This window comes from Eschrichtius robustus, chromosome 13 (genome assembly GCF_028021215.1).
Source record: "Eschrichtius robustus isolate mEscRob2 chromosome 13, mEscRob2.pri, whole genome shotgun sequence".
In the NCBI taxonomy this organism is placed as follows: domain Eukaryota; kingdom Metazoa; phylum Chordata; class Mammalia; order Artiodactyla; family Eschrichtiidae; genus Eschrichtius; species Eschrichtius robustus.
In genome coordinates, this window is record NC_090836.1 from 80,227,278 (window position 1) to 80,249,883 (window position 22,606).

Sequence of the window (22,606 nt, forward strand, 5' to 3'; positions counted from 1 at the left end):
TAAAATACCCCCTTAAAAGTCAAAAAGGATGAATTCTAAGTAGGTAAATGATTATTTGAATGTTTAGTACAGTAACTCAAGGTTCAGTCAAATATTACAATGATAGTCCAATTCAACACACCAGTCTGAAGTATATATGTAGTACCAACTCTCCTGACTAACCAAGAACACATGCAATGCCTATGCTCCAAAATTCTGCTTCCTAACACTTCAAAATCTGCTGGCATTCTGAATCTCAATAAAAACTCAGGCAACAGAGCAGGAAGATGGAGACACTATTCCAACATACCTCAGGGAATTAACAAGGAAAGCATGCCTCCTAAAATAATCAGCTCACTATAAATCTTTAGTTGAAAGATTTCTAAGCCTGTTTACAAACCAAAAAAGTGGGTTTTGTGATTTTACTAGAAACATACTTTTTTAAAAAAAAAAAAACATGCTTTTACTTAACTTGATCACCTACCTCAGATTTAAGTGATTTTTTATAATCCAAAATTCAATCTACTCCTAAACCATAATGCTTTGGTTACCCACCAGGATGATATTCAAAAGATGACTTTATCAAGCCAGAAAATCATTTATAAAAGAGGATTCCCACAACTGTTTTGTGCAATGACAGCATCACTAGTCTACAACTTTCCAAAGGGGACCATTTTGAGGGGGACAATATTCATTTGTATGTATAAGGCCCAGTATGCTTATTAAATAAGGTAACATATAAAATGTCTAGGATAGTACCTAATATAGTCAATATCTGTCATCTCTTCCTGTTCCCTTTATTAAACATTTAGTCACATTATACCAACATTTCATATGAGGACACTGATCTCAATCTGAAGAAAAACTAACACATTTTTACTTTTCTGAGGCTGCATGAAATTCATTCTTTCATTCAGCAAACATTAATTGAGCATCTGTTGTATGCTAGGAAGTGTTTTAGGAACTTGGACTATAACAGTGAACAAAACCAGATAAAGGTTCCTCCTCTCATACAACTTACATTCTAGCAGTTGTAAAAGGGAAAATTTTAAAAATAAGCACAATAAATATTATATAGCATATTAGAAGACTATAAATACTAGAGAAAAATAAAAAGTAGAGCAGGGTAAATGGGCATCCAAAAGTCTAAAGAGTGACAGGAAAGGCAAGTTGCAATATTAAAAGGAGGCAGGGGTTGGTCAAAGTAGGCCCTACTGGAAAGGTGAAATTTCAGCAGAATTGAAAAAGATGAGAAAATCAGCCAAGAGATACGTGGCAGGAATAACAGCTAGGGCAAAGACTTGAACTGCACCATTTCTGAAGTGCCAAAGAAACACCAAGAAGGCCAATGTGGACGGAAGAATGGGATCTGATCGTGTGCAGTCTTGAAGGCTGCTATAAGGACTCTGAGTAAGAACGGAAGCTATTGCAGGGCTTTTGAGTAGGAGAATGATGCTTTTCCTCAAGCCTTTCACAGTCACATGAAGATAAATGCACAGTCCTTCTATACAAATTACTTACTTCATCCAGATGCCTAAAACATTCTCTCATTGGAGTTTCTAGCTCTTGTTGTATTTCAGCTCGTAACAATTCCAGCTTTTGTGGACTTAATACCTAATATGTAGAGAAATATAAAACAATTCTAAATATGAAATCACAAATATTAAATTGAAGAATCAGACAAATTTCAAAGCTTCTCTCCTAATTATGACAATGAAATTAAACTAATAGAAATTTCATGATATACCTAATTTTACAATAACCATTATATAAATAGAACCATCATTTGAAACAAAGAAACTCAATTTCAAGCTCTCAGAGATGTCCAAAATTCCATTAACATGAGGTAAAGACAATCACTGATTATTATTATTGTTATTAATAGGAAAAACTATGTTGGCAGCTAAGATTATCATGTTGGATACAGTGGCTGATTCTATTTTCTAAAGCAAGCAAAATAAAGGTATAACAATTTGGTATACCATAGGAAATTCTTCAGACTTATTTTCAATCAGAGAAAGCTGATATTTACCAGCAAAATTAATTTAGGCTCCTCCATGTTACACTCTTATAGAACTCATATTTCAATAGTATTTACGTAAGCTCCTTAAAAGAACACACAGTTAGTCTTTAGTCACCATGTGTTCCCGAAACCTTGCACTACTGCCTAGCACAAAGGAAACACTCGATTATTTCTTGAATCAATTAATTAATGAATACTGGTTGTAAAAAAAAAAAAAAAAAGACCTAGTTTATATTTACATTAATCTCTGAAAACTAAGAATAATATTCATTTATTTATTCATCAATACTCCAAATATTCCAAAAACTTTACTGAATGAATGCCTACTATATGTAAAGAATTGTGCAACATACTATAATCTACATAACATACTGTTCTCAATTCCTTACATGCATTAATTTATTTAATCCCCACAACAATCCAGAATATAGCTACATTATCATACCCCTTTTTATCGAAACTGAAACACACACAGAGTCAAACTTGCTAAAGGTTACAAAACCTCAAAGGAAGTATATCTCTCCCTATAAAAAGTTCAAACTTTCAAGTGAAAAATAATTTATACATACGAATACCTATAAAAATAGGCAATACAGGCTTACCAGAAAGGTAAAAATGAACAAAAAAGATATTTAGGATAGAAAGAATGGCACATCAAAGGAATGGGAAAACTAAAGCTTAGGTAGAACCCAAAACCAAAGAATGGATAAAATATTAAATTCCCTGGGGAGAAAAATGATCCTCAAAGGTGACCTAAAGGCATTTTAGGTAGAACCACCCTAAGCATTACAGAAAATTTAGAATCCTGGGCCCGTGTTAATGTTGGTAGAAATCTCTAGACTCTGTGACACCAAGGCCATGCTGACACATTTCCATTAAACGCCACCTTGGAGAGCTGCATCCTGGCTGGAAACAAAAGGGAAAGAGGTGGGAGCCACATAGTGGAAGCTTCCTGAACACCAAGTTCATACTCTTATGATTTACTCAGTATTTAAAATTTTTTTCCTTTTACTTAAAATGAATATAATTACATAAATAAAATAATTCAAACAAAATAAAATATAATATTAAAAAACTAAGTCTTCTTCTCACTTCAGTCATCTAGTTTCCCTCTTAGGAAGCAACCACTGTCAATAATTTATGTATCCTTCTTGAAGCAGTATACAGATATATAAGCATATATACTACTTTTAATTTTTCTGCAAAGAAAGGCATACCATACACATTTTTCTGTACCTTGCTTATTCACTGAAGGTTTTTAAGCTTAAGAAGAGCATTACCATATGTATATTTTAGGAAGAAGCAAGATGGATCAAAAGTTTTGGTGGGAGAGAACTGGTGGCTATGGGAAGGAGAGGCAGTGAATGGGGCTAAAGAAACCAGATGGAAAGATCCTGTTATAATATGGTTTATGATGTCAAGAGTCTGTAATAATTTCAAGTCCAAAGTGAGAAGGAATGGTAATTAAAAAAGAATAAGTAAGTTTTATTTGGATGCTTTTTCAAACAAACCAACTTTAAAAATAACAACAAACAAGCAAAACTGTGAGAAAATTAGGAATACATGAACAAAGACACAACACTAAGAGGTTCAAGGAAATAAGTACTTTAGGTATGCAAATGGTATTGTGGAAACACTTTTGAGGAACTGCTTTGGTATATAATAGAGATGTATACTAAAATATTTAGGGTTGAGATGATATGATTTGCTTCAAAATAATCCAGAGGGGTTGAGAGACAGAGGCAGAAGTGTCAGAAGATAAAACAAGACTGGCTCAGAGATGGTAATTACTAATGCTGGGTGATGGGTATGTGGGGATGCATCATACCACTCACTATACTTCTGTACTTGTTTGAGATTTCCATAATTAATTAAAATATTTTAATTAAAAATAAAAGTGCTTCCACTGCCAGCAGATGGCATAGAGACCAGGTTTACCCTCCTGCCTGAAACAAATAAAAGACTGAACAAAAAACAAACAATGGTTTTCAAGACACTGGACATAATGAAGCAAGAAAGATCCCTAAGAGACAGAAAACACAAAAGGTGAGCTCTGCAAAAGCTTCCTGGCCATGGCAAAGGACCACCTGAAAGGATTAGAGGGATGAGTATTTAGAGCTAACAGAGTTCCTTTTCCCAAAAGCCAGACTTAAAACTTCATTTCAGAGAGATACGAGTAGAGTACTCAGAAGGGTCTCAGCAGTGGGAAATAATTAGCACTAAACACTAATCTGTTCTCACTTAACAAATCTTAAAAGCAAGACCCAGAATGATAAAACTGTTTCCAAGGAACTGTGTCCCAGAACAAAGCTTAAGAATACTTACCAGAATACAAAAATATCTAGCACTCACCAAAGTACAATTCACAATGTCTAGCATCCAATAAATATTTACCAGGCATAAAAGACCTAAGAATAAATTTGATCAAGGATGGGAAAACCTGTACACTGAAAACTATAAGACACAGATGAAAAAAACTGAAGATACTAAAAAAATGGAAAAATATTCCATGCTCATGGATTGGAAGAATATTGTTAAAATGTGCATACTACCCAAAGCAATCTACAGATTCAGTGCAATCCCTACAAAATGCCAGTGGCAGATTTCACAGAACCAGAAGAAATAATTCTAAAGTTTGTATGGAACCACAAAAGACTCTGAATAGCCAAAACAATCTTGAGAAATAAGAACAAAGCTGGTGGTATCACACTCCCTGATTTCAAACTATACTACACAACTATAGTAATCAAAACAGCATGATACTGGCACAAAAACAGACACACAGATCAATGGAACAGAATATAGAGAGCCAAGAAGTAAACCCATGCATATATGGACATTTAATCTATGACAAAAGAAGAAAAAAACACACTGCAGAAAGGACAATCTCTTCAACAAATGATACTGGGAAAACTGGACCACCACATGCAAAAGAATAAAACTAGATGACTATCTTACACCATACACAAATTAATTCAAAATGGATTACAGACTGGAATTCAAGGCCTGGAACAGTCTCTTCAATAAATGATACTGGGGAGGAGACTGGTTCAAGATGGTGGAGTAGAAGGACGTGCACTCACTCCCTCTTGCGAGAGCACCGAAATCACAACTAACTGTTGAACAATCATCGACAGGAAGACACTGGAACTCACCAAAAACAATACCCCACATCCAAAGACAAAGGAGAAGCCGCAATGAGATGGTAGGAGGGGTGAAATCACAATAAAATCAAATCCCGTAACTGCTGGGTGGGTGACTCACAAACTGGAGAACACTTATACCACAGAAGTCCACCCACTGGAGTGAAGGTTCTGAGCCCCCAACCCGGGGGTCCATCAACGGGAGAGGAATTCCTAGAGAATCAGACTTTGAAGGCTAGCAGGATTTGACTGCAGGACTTCGACAGGACTGGGGGAAACAGAGACTCCACTCTTGGAGGGCACACACAAAGTAGTGTGCACATCGGGACCCAGGGGAAGGAGCAGTGACCCCATAGGAGACTGAACCAGAACTACCTGCTAGTGTTGGAAGGTCTCCTGCAGAGGCAGGGGGTGGCTGTCTCACCGTGAGGACAAGGACACTGGCAGCAGAAGTTCTGGGAAGTACTCCTTGGTGTGAGCCCTCCCAGAGTCCACCATTAGCCCCACCAAAGAGCCTGGGTAGGCTCCAGTGTTGGGATGCCTCAGGCCAAACAACCAACAGGGAGGGAACCCAGCCCTACCCATCAGCAGACAAGTGGATTAAAGTTTTACTGAGCTCTGCCCACCAGAGCAACACCCAGCTCTACCCACCACCAGTCCTTCCCATCAGGAAATTTGCACAAGCCTCTTAGATGGCGTCACCCACCAGAGGGCAGACAACAGAGGCAAGAAGAACTACAATCCTGCAGCCTGTGGAACAAAAACCACATTCACAGAAAGACAGACAAGATGAAAAGGCAGAGGGCTATGTACCAGATGAAGGAACAAGATAAAACCCCAGAAAAACAACTAAATGAAGTGGAGATAGGCAACCTTCCAGAAAAAGAATTCAGAATAATGATAGTGAAGATGAACCAGGACCTCGGAAAAGGAAAGGAGGCAAAGATCGAGAGGAAGCAAGAAATGTTTAACAAAGACCTAGAAGAATTAAAGAACAAACAGAAATAAACAATACAATAACTGAAATGAAAAATACACTAGAAGGAATCAATAGCAGAATAACTGAAGGAGAAGAACGGATTAGAGTGAGCTGGAAGACAGAAGGGTGAAATTCACTCCTGCAGAACAGAATAAAGAATGAAAAGCAATGAAGACAGCGTAAGAGACCTCTGGGACAATATTAAACACAACAACATTCACATTATAGGGGTCCCAGAAGGAGGAGAGAGAGAGAAAGGACCCAAAAAAATATTTGAAGAGATTATAGTCAAAAACTTCCCTAACAAGGGAAAGGAAATAGCCACGCAAGTCCAGGAAGCGCAGAGAGTCCCAGGCAGGATAAACCCAAGGAGAAACACACCGAGACACATAGTAATCAAAGTGGCAAAAATTAAAGACAAAGAAAAATTACTGAAAGCAGCAAGGGAAAAACGACAAATAATATACAAGGGAACTCCCATAAGGTTAACAGCTGATTTCTCAGCAGAAACTCTACAGGCCAGAAGGGAGTGGCATGATATACTTAAAGTGATGAAAGGGAAGAACCTACAACCAAGATTACTCTACCCGGCAAGGATCTCATTCAGATTTGATGGAGAAATCAAAAGCTTTACATACAAGCAAAAGCTAAGAGAATTCAGCACCACCAAACCAGCTCTACAACAAATGCTAAAGGAACTTCTCTAAGTGGGAAACACAAGAGAAGAAAAGGACCTACAAAAACAAACCCAAAACAATTAAGAAAATGGTCATAGGAATATACATATTGATAATTTCCTTAAACGTGAATGGATTAAATGCTCCAACCAAAAGACACAGGCTCTCTGAATGGATACAAAAACAAAACCCATATATATGCTGTCTACAAGAGACCCACTTCAGACCTAGGGACACATACAGACTGAAAGTGAGGAGATGGAAAAAGATATTCCATGCAAATGGAAATCAAAAGAGAGCTGGAGTAGCAATACTCATATCAGATAAAATAGACTTTAAAACAAAGAACGTTACAAGAGACAAGGAAGGACACTACATGATGACCAAGGGATCAATCCAAGAAGAAGATATAACAATTATAAATATATATGCACCCAACACAGGAGCACCTCAATACATAAGGCAACTGCTAACAGCTATAAAAGAGGAAATCGACAGTAACACAGTAGTAGTGGGGGACTTCAACACCTCACTTACACCAATGGACAGATCATCCAAACAGAAAATTAATAAGGAAACACAAGCTTTAAATGACACAATAGACCAGATAGATTTAACTGATATTTACAGGACATTCCATCCAAAAACAGCAGATTACACTTTCTTCTCAAGTGTGCACGGAACATTCTCCAGGATAGATCACATCTTGGGTCACAAATCAAGCTTGAGTAAATTTAAGAAAACTGAAATCATACCAAGCATCTTTTCTAATCACAATGCTATGAGATTAGAAATCAACTACAGGGAAAAAAACATAAAAAAACACAAATACATGGAAGCTAAACAATACGTTATGAAATAACCAAGAGATCACTGAAGGAATCAAAGAGGAAATCGAAAATTACTTAGAGACAAAGACAATGAAAACACGACGATCCAAAACCTATGGGATTCAGCAAAAGCAGTTCTAAGAGTGAACTTTATAGCAATACAATCCTACCTCAAGAAACAACAAACATCTCAAATAAACAATCTAACATTACACCTAAAGGAACTAGAGAAAGAAGAACAAACAAAACCCAAAGTTAGCAGAAGGAAAGAAATCATAAATATCGGAGCAGAAATAAATGAAACAGAAACAAAGAAAACAATAGCAAAGATCAATAAAACTAAAAGCTGTTTCTTTGAGAAGATAAACAAAATTGATAAACCATTAGCCAGACTCATCAAGAAAAACAGGGAGAGGACTCAAATCAATAAAATTAGAAATGAAAAAGGAGAAGTTACAACAGACACTACAGAAATACAAAGCATCCTAAGAGACTACTACAAGTAACTCCGTGCCAATAAAATGGACAACCTGGAAGAAATGGACAAATTCGTAGAAAGGTATAACCTTCCAAGACTGAACCAGGAAGAAATAGAAAATATGGACAGACCACTCACAAGTAATGAAATTGAAACTGTGATGAAAAATCTTCCAACAAACACAAGTCCAGGACCAGATGGCTTGAAGAGCTAACACGAATCCTTCTCAAACTCTTCCAAAAAGTTGCAGAGGAAGGAATACTCCCAAACTCATTCTATGAGGCCACCATCACCCTGATACCAAAACCAGACAAAGATACTACAAAAAAAGAAAATTACAGACCAATATCACTCATGAATATAGATGCAAAAATCCTCAACAAAATACTAGCAAACAGAATCCAACAACACATTAAAAGGATCATACACCATGATCAAGTGGGATTTACCCCAGGGATGCAAGGATTCTTCAATATATGCAAATCAATCAATGTGATACACCATATTAACAAATTGAAGAATAAAAACCATATGATCATCTGAATAGATGCAGAAAAAGCTTTTGACAAAATTCAACATCCATTTATGATAAAAACTCTCCAAAAAGTGGGCATAGAGGGAACATACCTCAAGATAATAAAGGCCATATACAACAAACCCACAGCAAACATCATTCTCAATGGTGAAAAACTGAAAGCATTTCCTCTAAGATCAGGAACAAGACAAGGATGTCCACTCTCGCCACTATTATTCAAGATAGTTTTGGAAGTCCTAGCCATCGCAATCAGAGAAGAAAAAGAAATAAAAGGAATATAAATTGGAAAAGAAGAAGTAAAACTGTCACTGTTTGCAGATGACATGATACTATACATAGAGAATCCTAAAGATGCCACCAGAAAACTACTAGAGCTAATTAATGAATTTGGTAAAGTTGCAGGATACAAAATTAATGCACAGAAATCTCTTGCATTCCTATACACGAATGATGAAAAATCTGAAAGAGAAATTAAGGAAACACTCCCATTTACCATTGCAACAAAAAGAATAAAATATCTAGGAATAAACCTACCTAGGGAGACAAAAGACCTGTATGCAGAAAACTATAAGACACTGATGAAAGAAATTAAAGATGATACCAACAGATGGAGAGATACACCATGTTCTTGGATTGGAAGAATCAATATTGTGAAAATGACTATACTACCCAAAGCAATCTACAGACTCAATGCAATCCCTATCAAATTACCAATGGCATTTTTTACAAAACTAGAACAAAAAATCTTAAAATTTGTATGGAGACACAAAGGACCCTGAATAGCCAACGCGGTCTTGAGGGAAAAAAACGGAGGTGGAGGAATCAGACTCCCTGACTTCAGACTATACTACAAAGCTACAGTAATCAAGACAATATGGTAACTGGCACAAAAACAGAAATATAGATCAATGGAACAGGATAGAAAGCCCAGAGATAAACCCACGCACCTATGGTCAACTAATCTATGACAGAGGAGGCAAGGATATACAATGGAGAAAAGACAGCCTCTTCAGTAAGTGGTGCTGGGAAAACTGGACAGCTACATGTAAAAGAATGAAATTAGAACAGTCCCTAACACCATACACAAAAATAAACTCAAAAATGGTTTAGAGACCTAAATGTAAGCCTGGAAACTATAAAACTCTTAGAGGAAAACATAGGAAGAACACTCTGACATAAATCACAGCAAGATCTTTTTTGATCCACCTCCTAGAGTAATGGAAATAAAAAACAAAAATAAACAAATGGGACCTAATGAAGCTTAAAAGTTTTTACACAGCAAAGGAAACTACAAACAAGATGGAAAGACTACCCTCAGAATGGGAGAAAATATTTGCAAACGAATCAACGGACAAAGAATTAATCTCCAAAATATATAAACAGCTCATGCAGCTCAATATTAAAAAAACAAACAACCCAATACAAAAATGCGCAGAAGACCTAAATAGACATTTCTACAAAGAAGACATACAGACGGCCAAGAAGCACATGAAAAGCTGCTCAACATCACTACTTACTAGAGAAATGAAAATCAAAACTACAATGAAGTATCACTTCACACCAGTTAGAATGGGCATCATCAGAAAATCTACAAACAACAAATGCTGGAGAGGGTGTGGAGAAAAGGGAACCCTCTTGCACTGTTGGTGGGAATGTAAATTGATACAGCCACTATGGAGAACAGTATGGAGGTTCCTGAAAAAACTAAAAATAGATTTACCATATGATCCAGCAATCCCACTACTGGGCATATACCCAGAGAAAACCATAATTCAATAAGACACATGCACCCCAACGTTCATTGCAGCACTATTTACAATAGCCAGGTCATGGAAGCAACCTAAACGCCCATCGACAGATGAATGGATAAAGTAGATGTGGCACGTATATACAATGGAATATTACTCAGCCATAAAAAGGAACGTAATTGGGTCATTTGTACAGACGTGGATGGATCTACAGACTGTCATACAGAGTGAATTAAGTCAGAAAGAGAAAAACAAATATCATATATTAACGCATATATGTAAAACCTAGAAAAATGGTACAGATGAAGTCGTTTGCAAGGCAGAAATTGAGACACAGATGTAGAGAACAAACGTATGGACACCAAGGGGGGAAAGTGGTGGCGGGGAGGGGGGGTGATGGTGTAATGAATTGGGAGATTGGGATTGACATATATACACTAATATGTATAAAATGGATAACTAATTAGAGCCTGCTGTATAAAAAAATAAATAAAATTCAAAAAAAAATGATACTGGGAAAAAAGTCAGTCTCTTCAGTCAATGATACTGGGAAAACTGGACAGCCACATGCAAAAAAAGAATAAAAAACTAGACCACCATCTTACACCATATACAAAATTAACTCAAAATGGAGTAAAGACTTGAATTCAAGACCTGAAACCATAAAATTCCTAGAAGAAAACATAAGTGGTAACCTTACTGATACTAGTCTTACCAATGTTTTAGTGGATCAGACTCCAAAGGAAAGAGAAACAAAAGCAAAAAACAAACATCAAACTGAAAAGCTTCTGTACAGCAAAGGAAACCATAATCAAAACAAAAGGCAGCTTACTAAATGGGAGAAGTTATTTGCAAATCACCTATCTACAACTCAACAACAAGAAAAAACCAAGCAACCCAACTTAAAAATGGGCAGAGAATCTGAATAGACATTTTTCCAAAGAAGACATAAGGCTGGCCAACAGGCACATGAAAAGATCATCAATATCACTAATCATCAGGAAGATGCATATCAAAACCATGAGATATCATCTCATACCTGTCAGAAATGGTGATTTTCAAAGAACAATGAATAACGAGGGTTGGTGAGTATATGGAGCAAAGAGAACCCTGTTACACTGTTGGTGAGAATGTAAATGGTGCAGCAACTATGGAAAACAGTATAGAGGTTCCTTAAAGAAATTAAAAATAGAACTACTATATGATCCAGCAATCCCACTTCTGGGTATTTATCTAAAGAACATGAAGACACTAATTCAAAAAGATATATGAACCCCTATGTCCACTGCAGCATTATTTACAATAGCCAAGATATGCAAACAACCTAAGTGCCCACTGACGGATGAATGGATAAAGAGAACATTATACATATGCGCGCGCGCACACACACACACACACACACACACACACACACAACAGAATACTACTCAGCCATAAAAAAATGAAATCCTGCCATTCGTAACATGGTTGGACCTTGAGGGTATGATGCTAAGTGAAATAAGTCAGACAAAGAAAGACAAATACCATATGATTTCATTCATATGTGGAATCAAAACACACACACACCAATGAACAAACAAACAAAATAAAACAAAAACAAACTCAGAGATACAGAGAACAGATTAGTGGTTACCAGAGAAGAAGGGGGTTGGGAGGTGAGCAAAATGGATGAAGGGGGTCAACTGTATGGTGATGGATGATAACTAGACTTGTGGGGGTGATAACTCTGTAGTGTATACAGATGTTGAACCATAGTGCTCTACACTTGAAACTTAAATACAAAAATTTTTTTTTTAGGGGCTTCCCTGGTGGCGCAGTGATTGAGAATCCGCCTGCCAATGCAGGGGACACAGGTTCGAGCCCTGGTCTGGTAGGATCCCACATGCCGCGGAGCAACTGGGCCCGTGGGCCACAATTACTGAGCCTGCGCGTCTGGAGCCTGTGCTCCGCAACAAGAGAGGCCACGATAGTGAGAGGCCCGCGCACCGCGATGAAGAGTGGCCCCCACTTGCCGCAACTAGAGAAAGCCCTCGCACAGAAACAAAGACCCAACACAGCCATAAATAAATAAATAAATAAATAAATAAATAAAATTAAAAAAAAAAAATTTTTTTAATTTAGCAGACATGTAAAGAAGCCTGAAAATACTACCCACAATAAATAGGAAAAGAAAACCAACCAACCAACCAACACCAACCCAGAAGTGACAGAGATGCTAAAATTAGCAAAGACATTAATATAGTTACTATAACTGAATTCCACATAAAGCTACAGTAAAGATTGAACATGTCAAGGAAAATATGAAAAAAATCAAAATTGGACTTCAGGATAAAAACTACAATTTCTGAGTTGAAAAATGCACTATGAAATTACTGGCAGATTAGACATTGCAGGAAAAAAGATCAGAGAACTTAAAGACATGACAACAGAAACTATCCAAAATGAAACAAAGAGACAAAAAAGATTAAAAATAAATAAACAGGGATTTCCCTGGTGGTCCAGTGGTAAAGAATCTGCCTTAAAATGCAGGCAATGCGGGTTTGATCCCTGGTCAGGGAACTAAGATCCCACATGCCGAGGGGCAACTAAGCCCACATGCCACAACTACTGAGCTCACGCGCCTCAACTAGAGAGCCTGCATGCCGCAAACTACAGAGCTCACATGCCCTGGAGCCTGCACGCCACAACTAAAGAAGAGAAAAAGCCGCACGCCACAACTAGAGAGAAGCCTGCATGCTGAAACCAAGAGCTCGTGCACCGCAACGGAAGATCCCGTGTGCCTCAACGAAGATCCCACGTGCCGCAACTAAGACCCAACACAGCCAAAAATAAATAAATTTAAAAATAAATCTTTAAAAATAAACAAACAAACAAACAGAACATCAGTGAGTTATGGGAGAACTTTCAGTGGCCTAATAGCAGAGTCCCCAAAGGAAATCAAATAGGAGGCAGAAAAAAATATTTTGAGATAAAATATCTAAAATTTTTCTAAATTTGATGAAAACTATAAACCCACAGACCCAAGAAGCTCATTAAACCTCAAGCACCAGAAACATGAAGAAATGTGCAAAGGCAGGTCAATCAAATTACTGAAAAGAAGCAATAAAGAAAAAAATCTTAAGAGCTGACAAGAAAAAAAGACACACTAGATAAACAGAACAAAGATAAAGATGACAACAAATTTCTTATGTGACACATAAGTGAGAAGACAGAAGAGCAACATCTTTAAAGTATTAGGGGAAAAAACTGTCAATCTAGAACCCAATACTCAGCAGAAATACCTTTAAACACCATTTCTTATATATACATATAAAAGCTGAAAAAATTCTCACCAGTATTTCTGCACTATAAGAAACGTTGAAGTCCATAAGATGGAAGGAAAATGATACTGATGGAAAAATGTATCTACACAAAGGAAAAAACAACACTGCAATTGGTAACTACACAGGAGTCTTGTGATCAATGAGGTCTCTGATAAAGAAAAAAAATCTATGGTTAGAGATGCTTATCTCATAAGAAACTTATTAACAACAAGCACACACATAGAAAAATCTATCTTCCTCCTCTCTCCCTCTCTCTCAAAGCTGACATACACCAAAGACATAGAATTAGAGGGTTAACTCAATGTCATATTAGGAGGAAATTATGCTGTGTCTTAGATTTCTAATGGAATACTGCCACTACTTGTCTGAAAAGAAACTTAAAAGAATGCTTTGTCATACAACCGTCTATGTGTCATTACCTATATTAAATCTATAAAAAATCTTCAGTACTCCAACATTTGTCATATTAATAATACAAAACAATATTAACGCGTACATGTGGAATCTAGAAAAATGGTATAGATGAACCTATTTGCAGGGCAGGAAAAGAAACACAGATGTAGAGAACAGACGTGTGGACACAGAGGGGGAAGGGGCGGGTGGGATGAATTGGGAGATAAGGTTTGACATAAATACACTCCCATGTGTAAAACAGATAGCTAGTGGGAACCTGCTGTATAGCACAGGGAGCTCGGCCTGGTGCTCTGTGATGACCTAGATGGGTGGGATGGGGTGGGGAGGGAGGTACAAGAGGGAGGGGATATATGTATACATAGAGTTGATTCAGTACATTGTACAACAGAAACTAACACAACATTGTAAAGCAATTATACTCCAATAAAAAATAATAATAAGACAAAACAGACCAAGAATATTTTGATTTAAGGGGGCAAATATTGCTGTGCCAGAGATTCTTAAAAGATTAATGACAAACTGAGTAATAAATTTTGCTCTGAGCTTCCTAGCAGCCAAATAAAATGGTAAACATACTGGTTTACACAGTTTTCATTACCTGGCACAAAGAAAGCATATAAATGTTTGGTAAATTAATTTTTTTAAATTTTTATCAGAAACATATAAAATGACTCCCATATTTTTAAAAAGTTTTGCTAACATGTTACATAACAACAATGTAATAGCTAATTTGTTCTAACCACTTACGACATCAAAGCACCGTACTAATAATTTCTTATCATTGATTCATTGCAACTTTACAATCATCCTATGAGCTAGGCACTATTATTATCCCCATTCACTACAACTACACAAGTGATGCAGAAATATTCTTTAAATGAATGTCTTTTATATTGTTCTTCTATGAAGCCAAAGAGATATTAAATTCTAAATCAGAAAAGGCATTTTGCAGGTAGACAATACATGTGTATTTTTTAAGTAATCATCTTTCATAAAACCTTCATTGAAGTATTTCTTGCTGATTTTACTTTGCTGGATTTACTTAACTCACAATTTGTACAAATTGCAAACACCCACTGAAGCAAATAGCTAAATTGCTTCAATATGTGTGTTTATGTATAAATGCTTCTTTCAGTTATTTCTGCCAGGTAAATATCACATAGAAATCAGATATGTTTATCTTGAAAAACAGAAACTTTACCAGATAAATTTTATTTAACAGCAAACATTTGGGAAGTTATCACATGAAGAAATATCCAGAGTTATTTTGTGTAGGTCCAAGGAACACTGCAATAACCAACAGGGAGGCTACAGGGAGGATGATTTCCTTTCAATATGATAGAGAAAATGCTTAACATACTCCAATCCATAAATGGAAGTGTATCACTTTACAAGTTCACTAGGTTCTCTAGCACTGAAAGCACTGAAGCACAGAATGAAGAGCTCTGTGTCATAAGAGTTCCAAACAGGAATTCTGCTTTGAAATTTATTGCTTCTGGAGGCCAGAAGTCCAAAATCAAGGTGTCGGCTAAGTGTTCCCTCTGAAAACTGTAGGAAGAACCCTTCCTTGCCCTGTCCTAGCTTGTCTTGATGTGCTGGCAATCCTTGGCATTCCCTGGCAGCTGCAACACTTCAATCTCCACTTCTGTCATCATAGGACGTTCTCTCTGCTCCACCACCACCCATGTGTTTCTGTCTCTATGTCTTTTCTCTTATTATTAAGGACATCAGTCATATTAGATTAAGGGCCTGTCATACTTCAGTATGACCTTATCTTAACCTAAGTAATTTCATCTGCAAAACCCTATTTCCAAATAAGGTCACATTCTGAGGTACTGGGAGTTAGAACTTCAACTTATCTTTTGGGGGACACAATTCAACTCATGACAGATATGAAGGAGAACTAGATGATTATCAACTCTAAGATGCTAAGGCTCTAGATACCTGTGAGACAACAAGTGCAACATTATACTATGTATGAATAGAACAATTCCAACTCGCTCATTTATTCTACTTATTCATGTCATTCATTTAACAAATACTTGTTAGGCACCATCCTGAGCACTGGAGACACACTAAAAAAAAGTTCCTGCCCTCATGGAGTCTGTATTCCAATAGAATAAAAATTGCCATCATTTATGAGTAGCTACTATGTGCCAGACACCGTACTGAAAACATACAGGTTATTATCTCATTAGTCCTTACAGCAACCCCTGTTAGATAAAAACCTTTATGCCCTTTTTCACATGAGAAAACTAAGGAATAGAAACATAACTATTTGTTGAAGGTCATCACCTTCCTGGCGAAATGACCCTTTTTTTTGGTTATAAAAACATTCTTTTTATCTTTAATGATACTCTTTGTCTTGAAGTCTATTTTATCTGATATTAATATAGCCACTCCAGTCTTCTTAGGCCATTTTGCCATGTGCTTGTTACAAATAAGCATGTCTACATGTTACTCTCAAGAAACAGTGATTACATCTTCAATGCCTGAAAAGAATACTTTGAATACCTTGGGTTTAGTGCTCAAAGACTGCATTCATATAGGCCTCAATTTTTGCAAAACAAATTAATCCACCAATTCTAAAGGTTTAAATTATATTTCCCTCTTCAACTCACATTTCTGAGGTTTTTATTTGTTTAAATGTCCTAAATATGTATACCTAGGAATGAAACAGTAAACATGGTGGAGGCTCCAACCCAAGCTTAAGTCGTGGTGTTTCCAACAATGGAAGATTTCGAGATGATACTGAACGACAAACTCCTTTAACACTGCTGTCAAAAGAATACATGAATTGGATGATATGCCACACTGGATGACTTGAAAGATGGCTTTTCACTCTATCAACCCATGACTCCAATATTAATAATGCCTTATTGTAACAAGCACTAGATAAGTAGAAATCCACAGCTGGAGCTACTCAGAGATTACAGGAAAATATCACTACTAATACCTACTAATTTGAATTTACAGTAAGTTTGGTGCTGAGGTTTAGCTTTGCTCTGCTTTTTAGGCAAATGGAAAATGAATAGTGTGAAAAATATCAAAAGAAACTAGTCAGTACTTTAGTACCAACTATCTGTTACTTTAGAAACTCCATTTACCTTACATTGTGCACATAAATTACGTACACATATTGGTTTTACAGTGTCTTTTAAGAAGCTCATCAGGCATTTTTAGCTCAGCATCAGTTACAGTACTTAAAAAAATCCAATAAACCTTTATTTTTAAAAATATTTTTAAATTGTGATTTTTTATCAATACAAACTGGCCTTTCCTCCAATTATTCTGAAGAGTGAGATATTATTTAAATCAGAACAGGAAATAAATACAAATTTACCTAAAATAACAGTTCTGTGGCTAAACCCTACAGGGTAGCTAACATTCTAGAGTATATGAAAGAAGATTAAGTTATACCACCCAGAGATACAACAAAATATTCATTAAGAATATAGAGAGAATTTACCAAATTTACCAAAATTATTTATTTCCACTGAATATCTGACTACTTTTATACTAACTTGAATATATTTTCTTACCTGCAGCTTCATTTCTTCTAAGTCTTTAGTTTTCTCTACTAATTCCCCTCGTAGCTCTTCAAGCAGCAGCTGAAATTTTTCCTGGTGAGTTTGCTTTTCATTTAATAGGCGCTTGAGCTCATTTTGTGACTTCATGTACTCATCCTGCAACCTGATTTTTTAAAAAGAAGAATTTAAGTGTATCCTTTGCTTTCTAATCGCATTACTTTATGTGAAGTCAACCAACACTACAGAGCAAGATCAATATCATATATTCATTAAACTTACAAATATAATTGCTTTACAGTTTCATTTATTATTAACACTGTAATTTCTGAATGCAATTTTACTTTGAAGGGGAAAAAAACATATTTAGCCACCTAGATACATTTAATTTTATATGTCTTGCTACTTTCAAAACAAGACTTTTATAAATTTATAATCCATTTGATTTAAAGAAAATTTACTTGTATTTAAAAAGTTTTAAATGTATACTGTATACTGCAAAATAACAAAATTATACTGTATGTTCCAGAGCAAACATTCAGACAAAATAAAAATTTTTAATCAAGCCTCTCACTTCCAAATTTAAGTAATTTATTTACCTTGTATGTTCAGCTTTCAGAGTCTGATAATTAGTTTTATGATGTTCACATCGTAACCGTTCATCAATTAACATTTTTTGGAACTCAGATTGAGAACTGGTCAGCCCACTGTCTCCACCAGGAGGAAAAATGGTGGGAAAAGTGTCCATATTGGTAAGTGAGCTGACAACCATGTAAAAGCAAGTCTTGTTTTCTTATTGTCTTAGTTTTCTTTTCAAGAGTATTTTTCACTTTCTTCGTGCTAAGACAGAATCTCGGGAGGCCAAATTATACCTGAAGAGAGAAATACACTTAATTAGTGATCAGTGAACTCTTTCAGTATTATATATTTTTTATCACTTCTTACTATTCTCCTTATCATTTCTATAACAAACCCAATTTTCAGATTTTCAGTTGTTCATAAAATAAAATTCAAGAATAAAGTTGAATCATACCTTAAATTTTCTTTACTTCCATGCAGTTTCTGTGCCCATCAAGGTCATTATCTTCAAATATTAGCCTAACTAGATGTAACGACTCTTCCAGTATAGGTAGTCCCAGATTCACAAATCACCAATGTTTCCTGAAGTTACTGAGGTAAACTTCAAGAGTGGATTCTGGTATGAAATCCATACTCCGAAACCAGGGGAAAAGCTATTTGCAACTTGATAAGTGGCTGGGGAGAATCACAGTCTTCACAAAGATGACCTTCAGCATGTAATTATGTCTGTGATTAATGCTACAAAGGATCTTTTATTTGACACAAGGTGACTGCACTCAGGCTGCAGATTCAGAGAAGAAATCAGTCAACATATAAATATTGATCATCTATATATTATGCACTGTGCTAAGAACAGCAAAGTCAATCACCTCAGCTATCCCCAAAAGCACCAATCCAGGATTATGAAAGTAACCAAATGTTTGCTGTATCTAGAAGTAAAAAATGATGACACAGTGTTCTTACTGTAAATAATTAAAAACAAAAATTTTAATCAAAACAATTCTGTCCCTTTTAACTTCATTCATCTTTCTCAAAACTATTATATATATTTTTTCCTAACAGTACCTCCCTTAGTCATGGGTGATTATGAATTACCTTTTCTTACTACAAGAGACCATCTTTAGCCTACACAAACCAACCATTGAATTACTGAGTCTTGCTTGAACTACATCATTTCTGATAAATTAATGTGATGTCTACATGTTACATAAGAAGACTTTTAAACTAAAATTGAGGTTGCTTTGGTTTCCTGCTTTATCTATTTTAACAGAGGGGTAAAAGTCCTTCAAGGACACCTTACTCCTTATTCTTCGGTTAAATGTGACAAGGATTCAACCTTTGCAAATGCAGAGTGCACTGTTTGTAGCACCTGCCACAACATAATCCTGTCAAGACTATACATTTGCCATGGAATTAATAAACTGGATCATAAAACTGGCATGTAATTTGGATTCTGCTCTTTGATCCAAATTAATTTTTAAGAGACAGAAACATAAGCATATCTAATGCTTTCTAATAATATCACCAAAAGGCATTATGAGGTTTTAGTTTTAATTAGCTAAAAGCTTACACTACATTAGAAAAATCAAAAGCTACCCTTTAGTCCTACTACTAGTGAAAGAAAGATTTCCAAGATAAAATTTTTTTTTCCTTTGTATTCCAGTTAACTTGACAGTAAAGTAAACATTCTCACTGACCCCTACCCTAAAATGAGAGTTAAGTCCTCACAGAAATAAAATTTACAAAGACCTGAAAGTTTCTGGAAAATAAAATTAAAATGATTTATCTCCTTCCCCCTTGGCACTGAAATATTCACTAGACGTACTTTCCAGGACTTCACTAATTTCAGAATATCCCTTTCTCAATCACCACCACCATTACCTCATCTCCAATTCTAGTTCTATGCAAACATATGTGTACTGCCCTCTTGTATTTTCCCAAACCAGGAGGATTTCTCCTGTTCCAAGATGATGTTTGCAATTTCATTACTTTTTAATATGTTAATTTTTTGAATAATAAAGCTAGAATATACCAACACACATCACCAGTAGGTACCACACCCAAACGCATGATATACTTTCCCCTCATACCACAAAAAATACCATGTTAATTTGCATGCGTACACAAACACACACACACACACACACACACACATCTATAGTAAGCTTTCTGCAAAGTTACCTGTATCAAAATGATAAATCTGCTTATCCCCTGGCCCAATCCTAGGAATTTATTCTATGACAATAGCTGGATGAGTACCCTAATGTAATTACTATATAAGAATATTCTTTATGACTTTTTTTAATTAAAAAAATGAAAAAATCAGAAATAAGCTAAACTTCCACAAATAAAGTTTTATCTATACTATGCATTAAAAAGGACAAGTTAGATCTATCCCCACAGCATGGTGAAGAGTATAAATGACAGATACACACACACATATGTTTACATACACATAAAAAGAGTCAAATAGTGGTACACCAAGCAGCGAATATTGGTAACTTCTGGGGAAATAATAATGGGGGGACTCCCTGACAGGAAAACTTGCACCTTGCACTTTCAACATTTTACTGTTAAATTTTCTTTTTAACAACTACAAACTGTTTTTCAGATAATGAACAATTCTATCACCCTGAATTCAAATTATCTGAAACCAAATTCATTACCCTTGCTTTCAATCTACCTTCAACATCCTTACTTTCCAGCTTCTGATATTGATACCAGTATTATGCTACCATTCATCCACACTTACAACCTCAAAGTCTTCTCTGCCTTCTCTCTCAGCTTCCCATGTATGAACAACAAATACTCTTTCTTTAAAATGCATTCCATTCTCTCCATTCCTACTTAACCACAAAAAGTCAAGCTCGTATCATCTCGTAACTAGACTATTAGAGCTTTTTATTAGCCCTGCTTCCAATATTTTCTCTCTAGTCTACCCTCCAAACATTGCCAGATTAATAGTCAGAAACTGTTATTTGATTTCTCATTCTCACTTAAAAGCTCCCATATGAGACAAAATCAAAACATCCCAGTCTTTCAAAGCACTACACAATCAGCCCCAATCTACCTTGTGTAATCTCATTTCCTACCATCTGCCAATATTCTGCTCCAGCTAGCCCCTGAATAAATATGCACATCACACCTTTGTTCACGCAGATTTTCTCCTAGTTTGTGAACCCTATACTAATGAAAATGGACTCTAGTATGCATGATAATCACTAACTTTTCCCTATGTCTGTGATGATTGAATATAAATAGGCTTAAACACAGTAGTTAGATACTGGAAAGAAATCCTTGACTCAAAGTCATGAGCCCCTGGGTTGCATTTGCCAATAGCCTTTTCCAGAATTTTCTCCTCTACGGATAGTTAAGAATCACCGAACACTACCTGCCAATTTGTGTGAATCTAACCAAGGTCAGAATGAATTGTTTATCTGTTTTCAAGTACTCTGCACATATAACATATCCAGTTCTCTAATTCAGTAGTAATCAACTTATCAATAATAATCTTGAAAAATATAGTATGGTAGTCCTCCAAATAGATATCTAGTGTCATAGATAGAAAGGCCTCATAAAACAATTCTTTCTCTGACCTTCAAAAGTGGTCCATCATTCTATATTCAAGGTTACAAAGAAAGAACTTCTATTTTTTTATACTAATTATATAAGGACATTTTTAGCTAAAAATGGAAAACCCCAACTCAGTTACCATATAATCTATCTCTTATACCAAGAAATCTGAAGACAGTCTTCTATTACCAGTAATAGAGGATTAAGTAATTTGGATCAAGCCTCCCGCTAAGGACAGCAAGAAAAGTTGGATACATACTTTTTTAAAATCAGCTTGAAGACACTGGAAAACAAAAGAATAAATATTTACTGAGATGGGAATGGGGGAAGATATGGATGCAGAAAGATGAGACTGGCACTTGGAACCACCCTTCCCCTAGAGGCATCTGTCAATTCCAGAGAGGTAGCTGGGAGATTGAATGCCCTGGGACAGTCTTTAAATTCAAAGGAAGATATATTAGATCAGCAAGGAGTGGAGAAGCCCTGGTGAACACCCTTCATTTTGGATAGAGACTTCAAAGGCTGCCTCTTAGGAATAAAGGTAATTCAGAAGAAAGATATTAGACTAGACCTCAAATTGCTCTAAAAAATAAATATGTGACACATACACACATGTAAAAATCCATGGGAAGATAAGGTAACATGAATTAAAGCCACAGAAACAACAGACGATAGGCAGACACACAGGGTCTCACTATTAAAGAGATAGCAGACAATGACTCTAAAGGAATTTTTTAAATTCTAATTGTGTACAAAGCAATAGAAAAGAAGGTTGAGAAATTTGGGAAAGGATTAGAA

At 35.9% G+C, this 22,606-nt stretch overlaps 1 protein-coding gene across 3 annotated transcripts in view; it reads right to left on the reverse strand.

Moving 5' to 3' along the window:
* CEP83 (centrosomal protein 83) overlaps positions 1-22,606 on the reverse strand; it is a 116,930-nt gene that overhangs the window by 55,028 nt on the left and 39,296 nt on the right. For 2 of the 3 annotated variants that reach the window (XM_068560350.1, XM_068560348.1), the window contains exons 2-5: positions 18,690-19,016; positions 18,256-18,528; positions 17,672-17,822; positions 1,501-1,593 (exon numbers count right to left, since the gene is read on the reverse strand). In XM_068560350.1, coding sequence (XP_068416451.1) covers positions 1,501-1,593; positions 17,672-17,822; positions 18,256-18,428 — 417 coding nt within the window. In that variant the 5' untranslated portion in view covers positions 18,429-18,528; positions 18,690-19,016. The remainder of the gene's footprint in view (positions 1-1,500; positions 1,594-17,671; positions 17,823-18,255; positions 18,529-18,689; positions 19,017-22,606) is intronic. The other variant, XM_068560349.1, reaches the window with a different exon arrangement.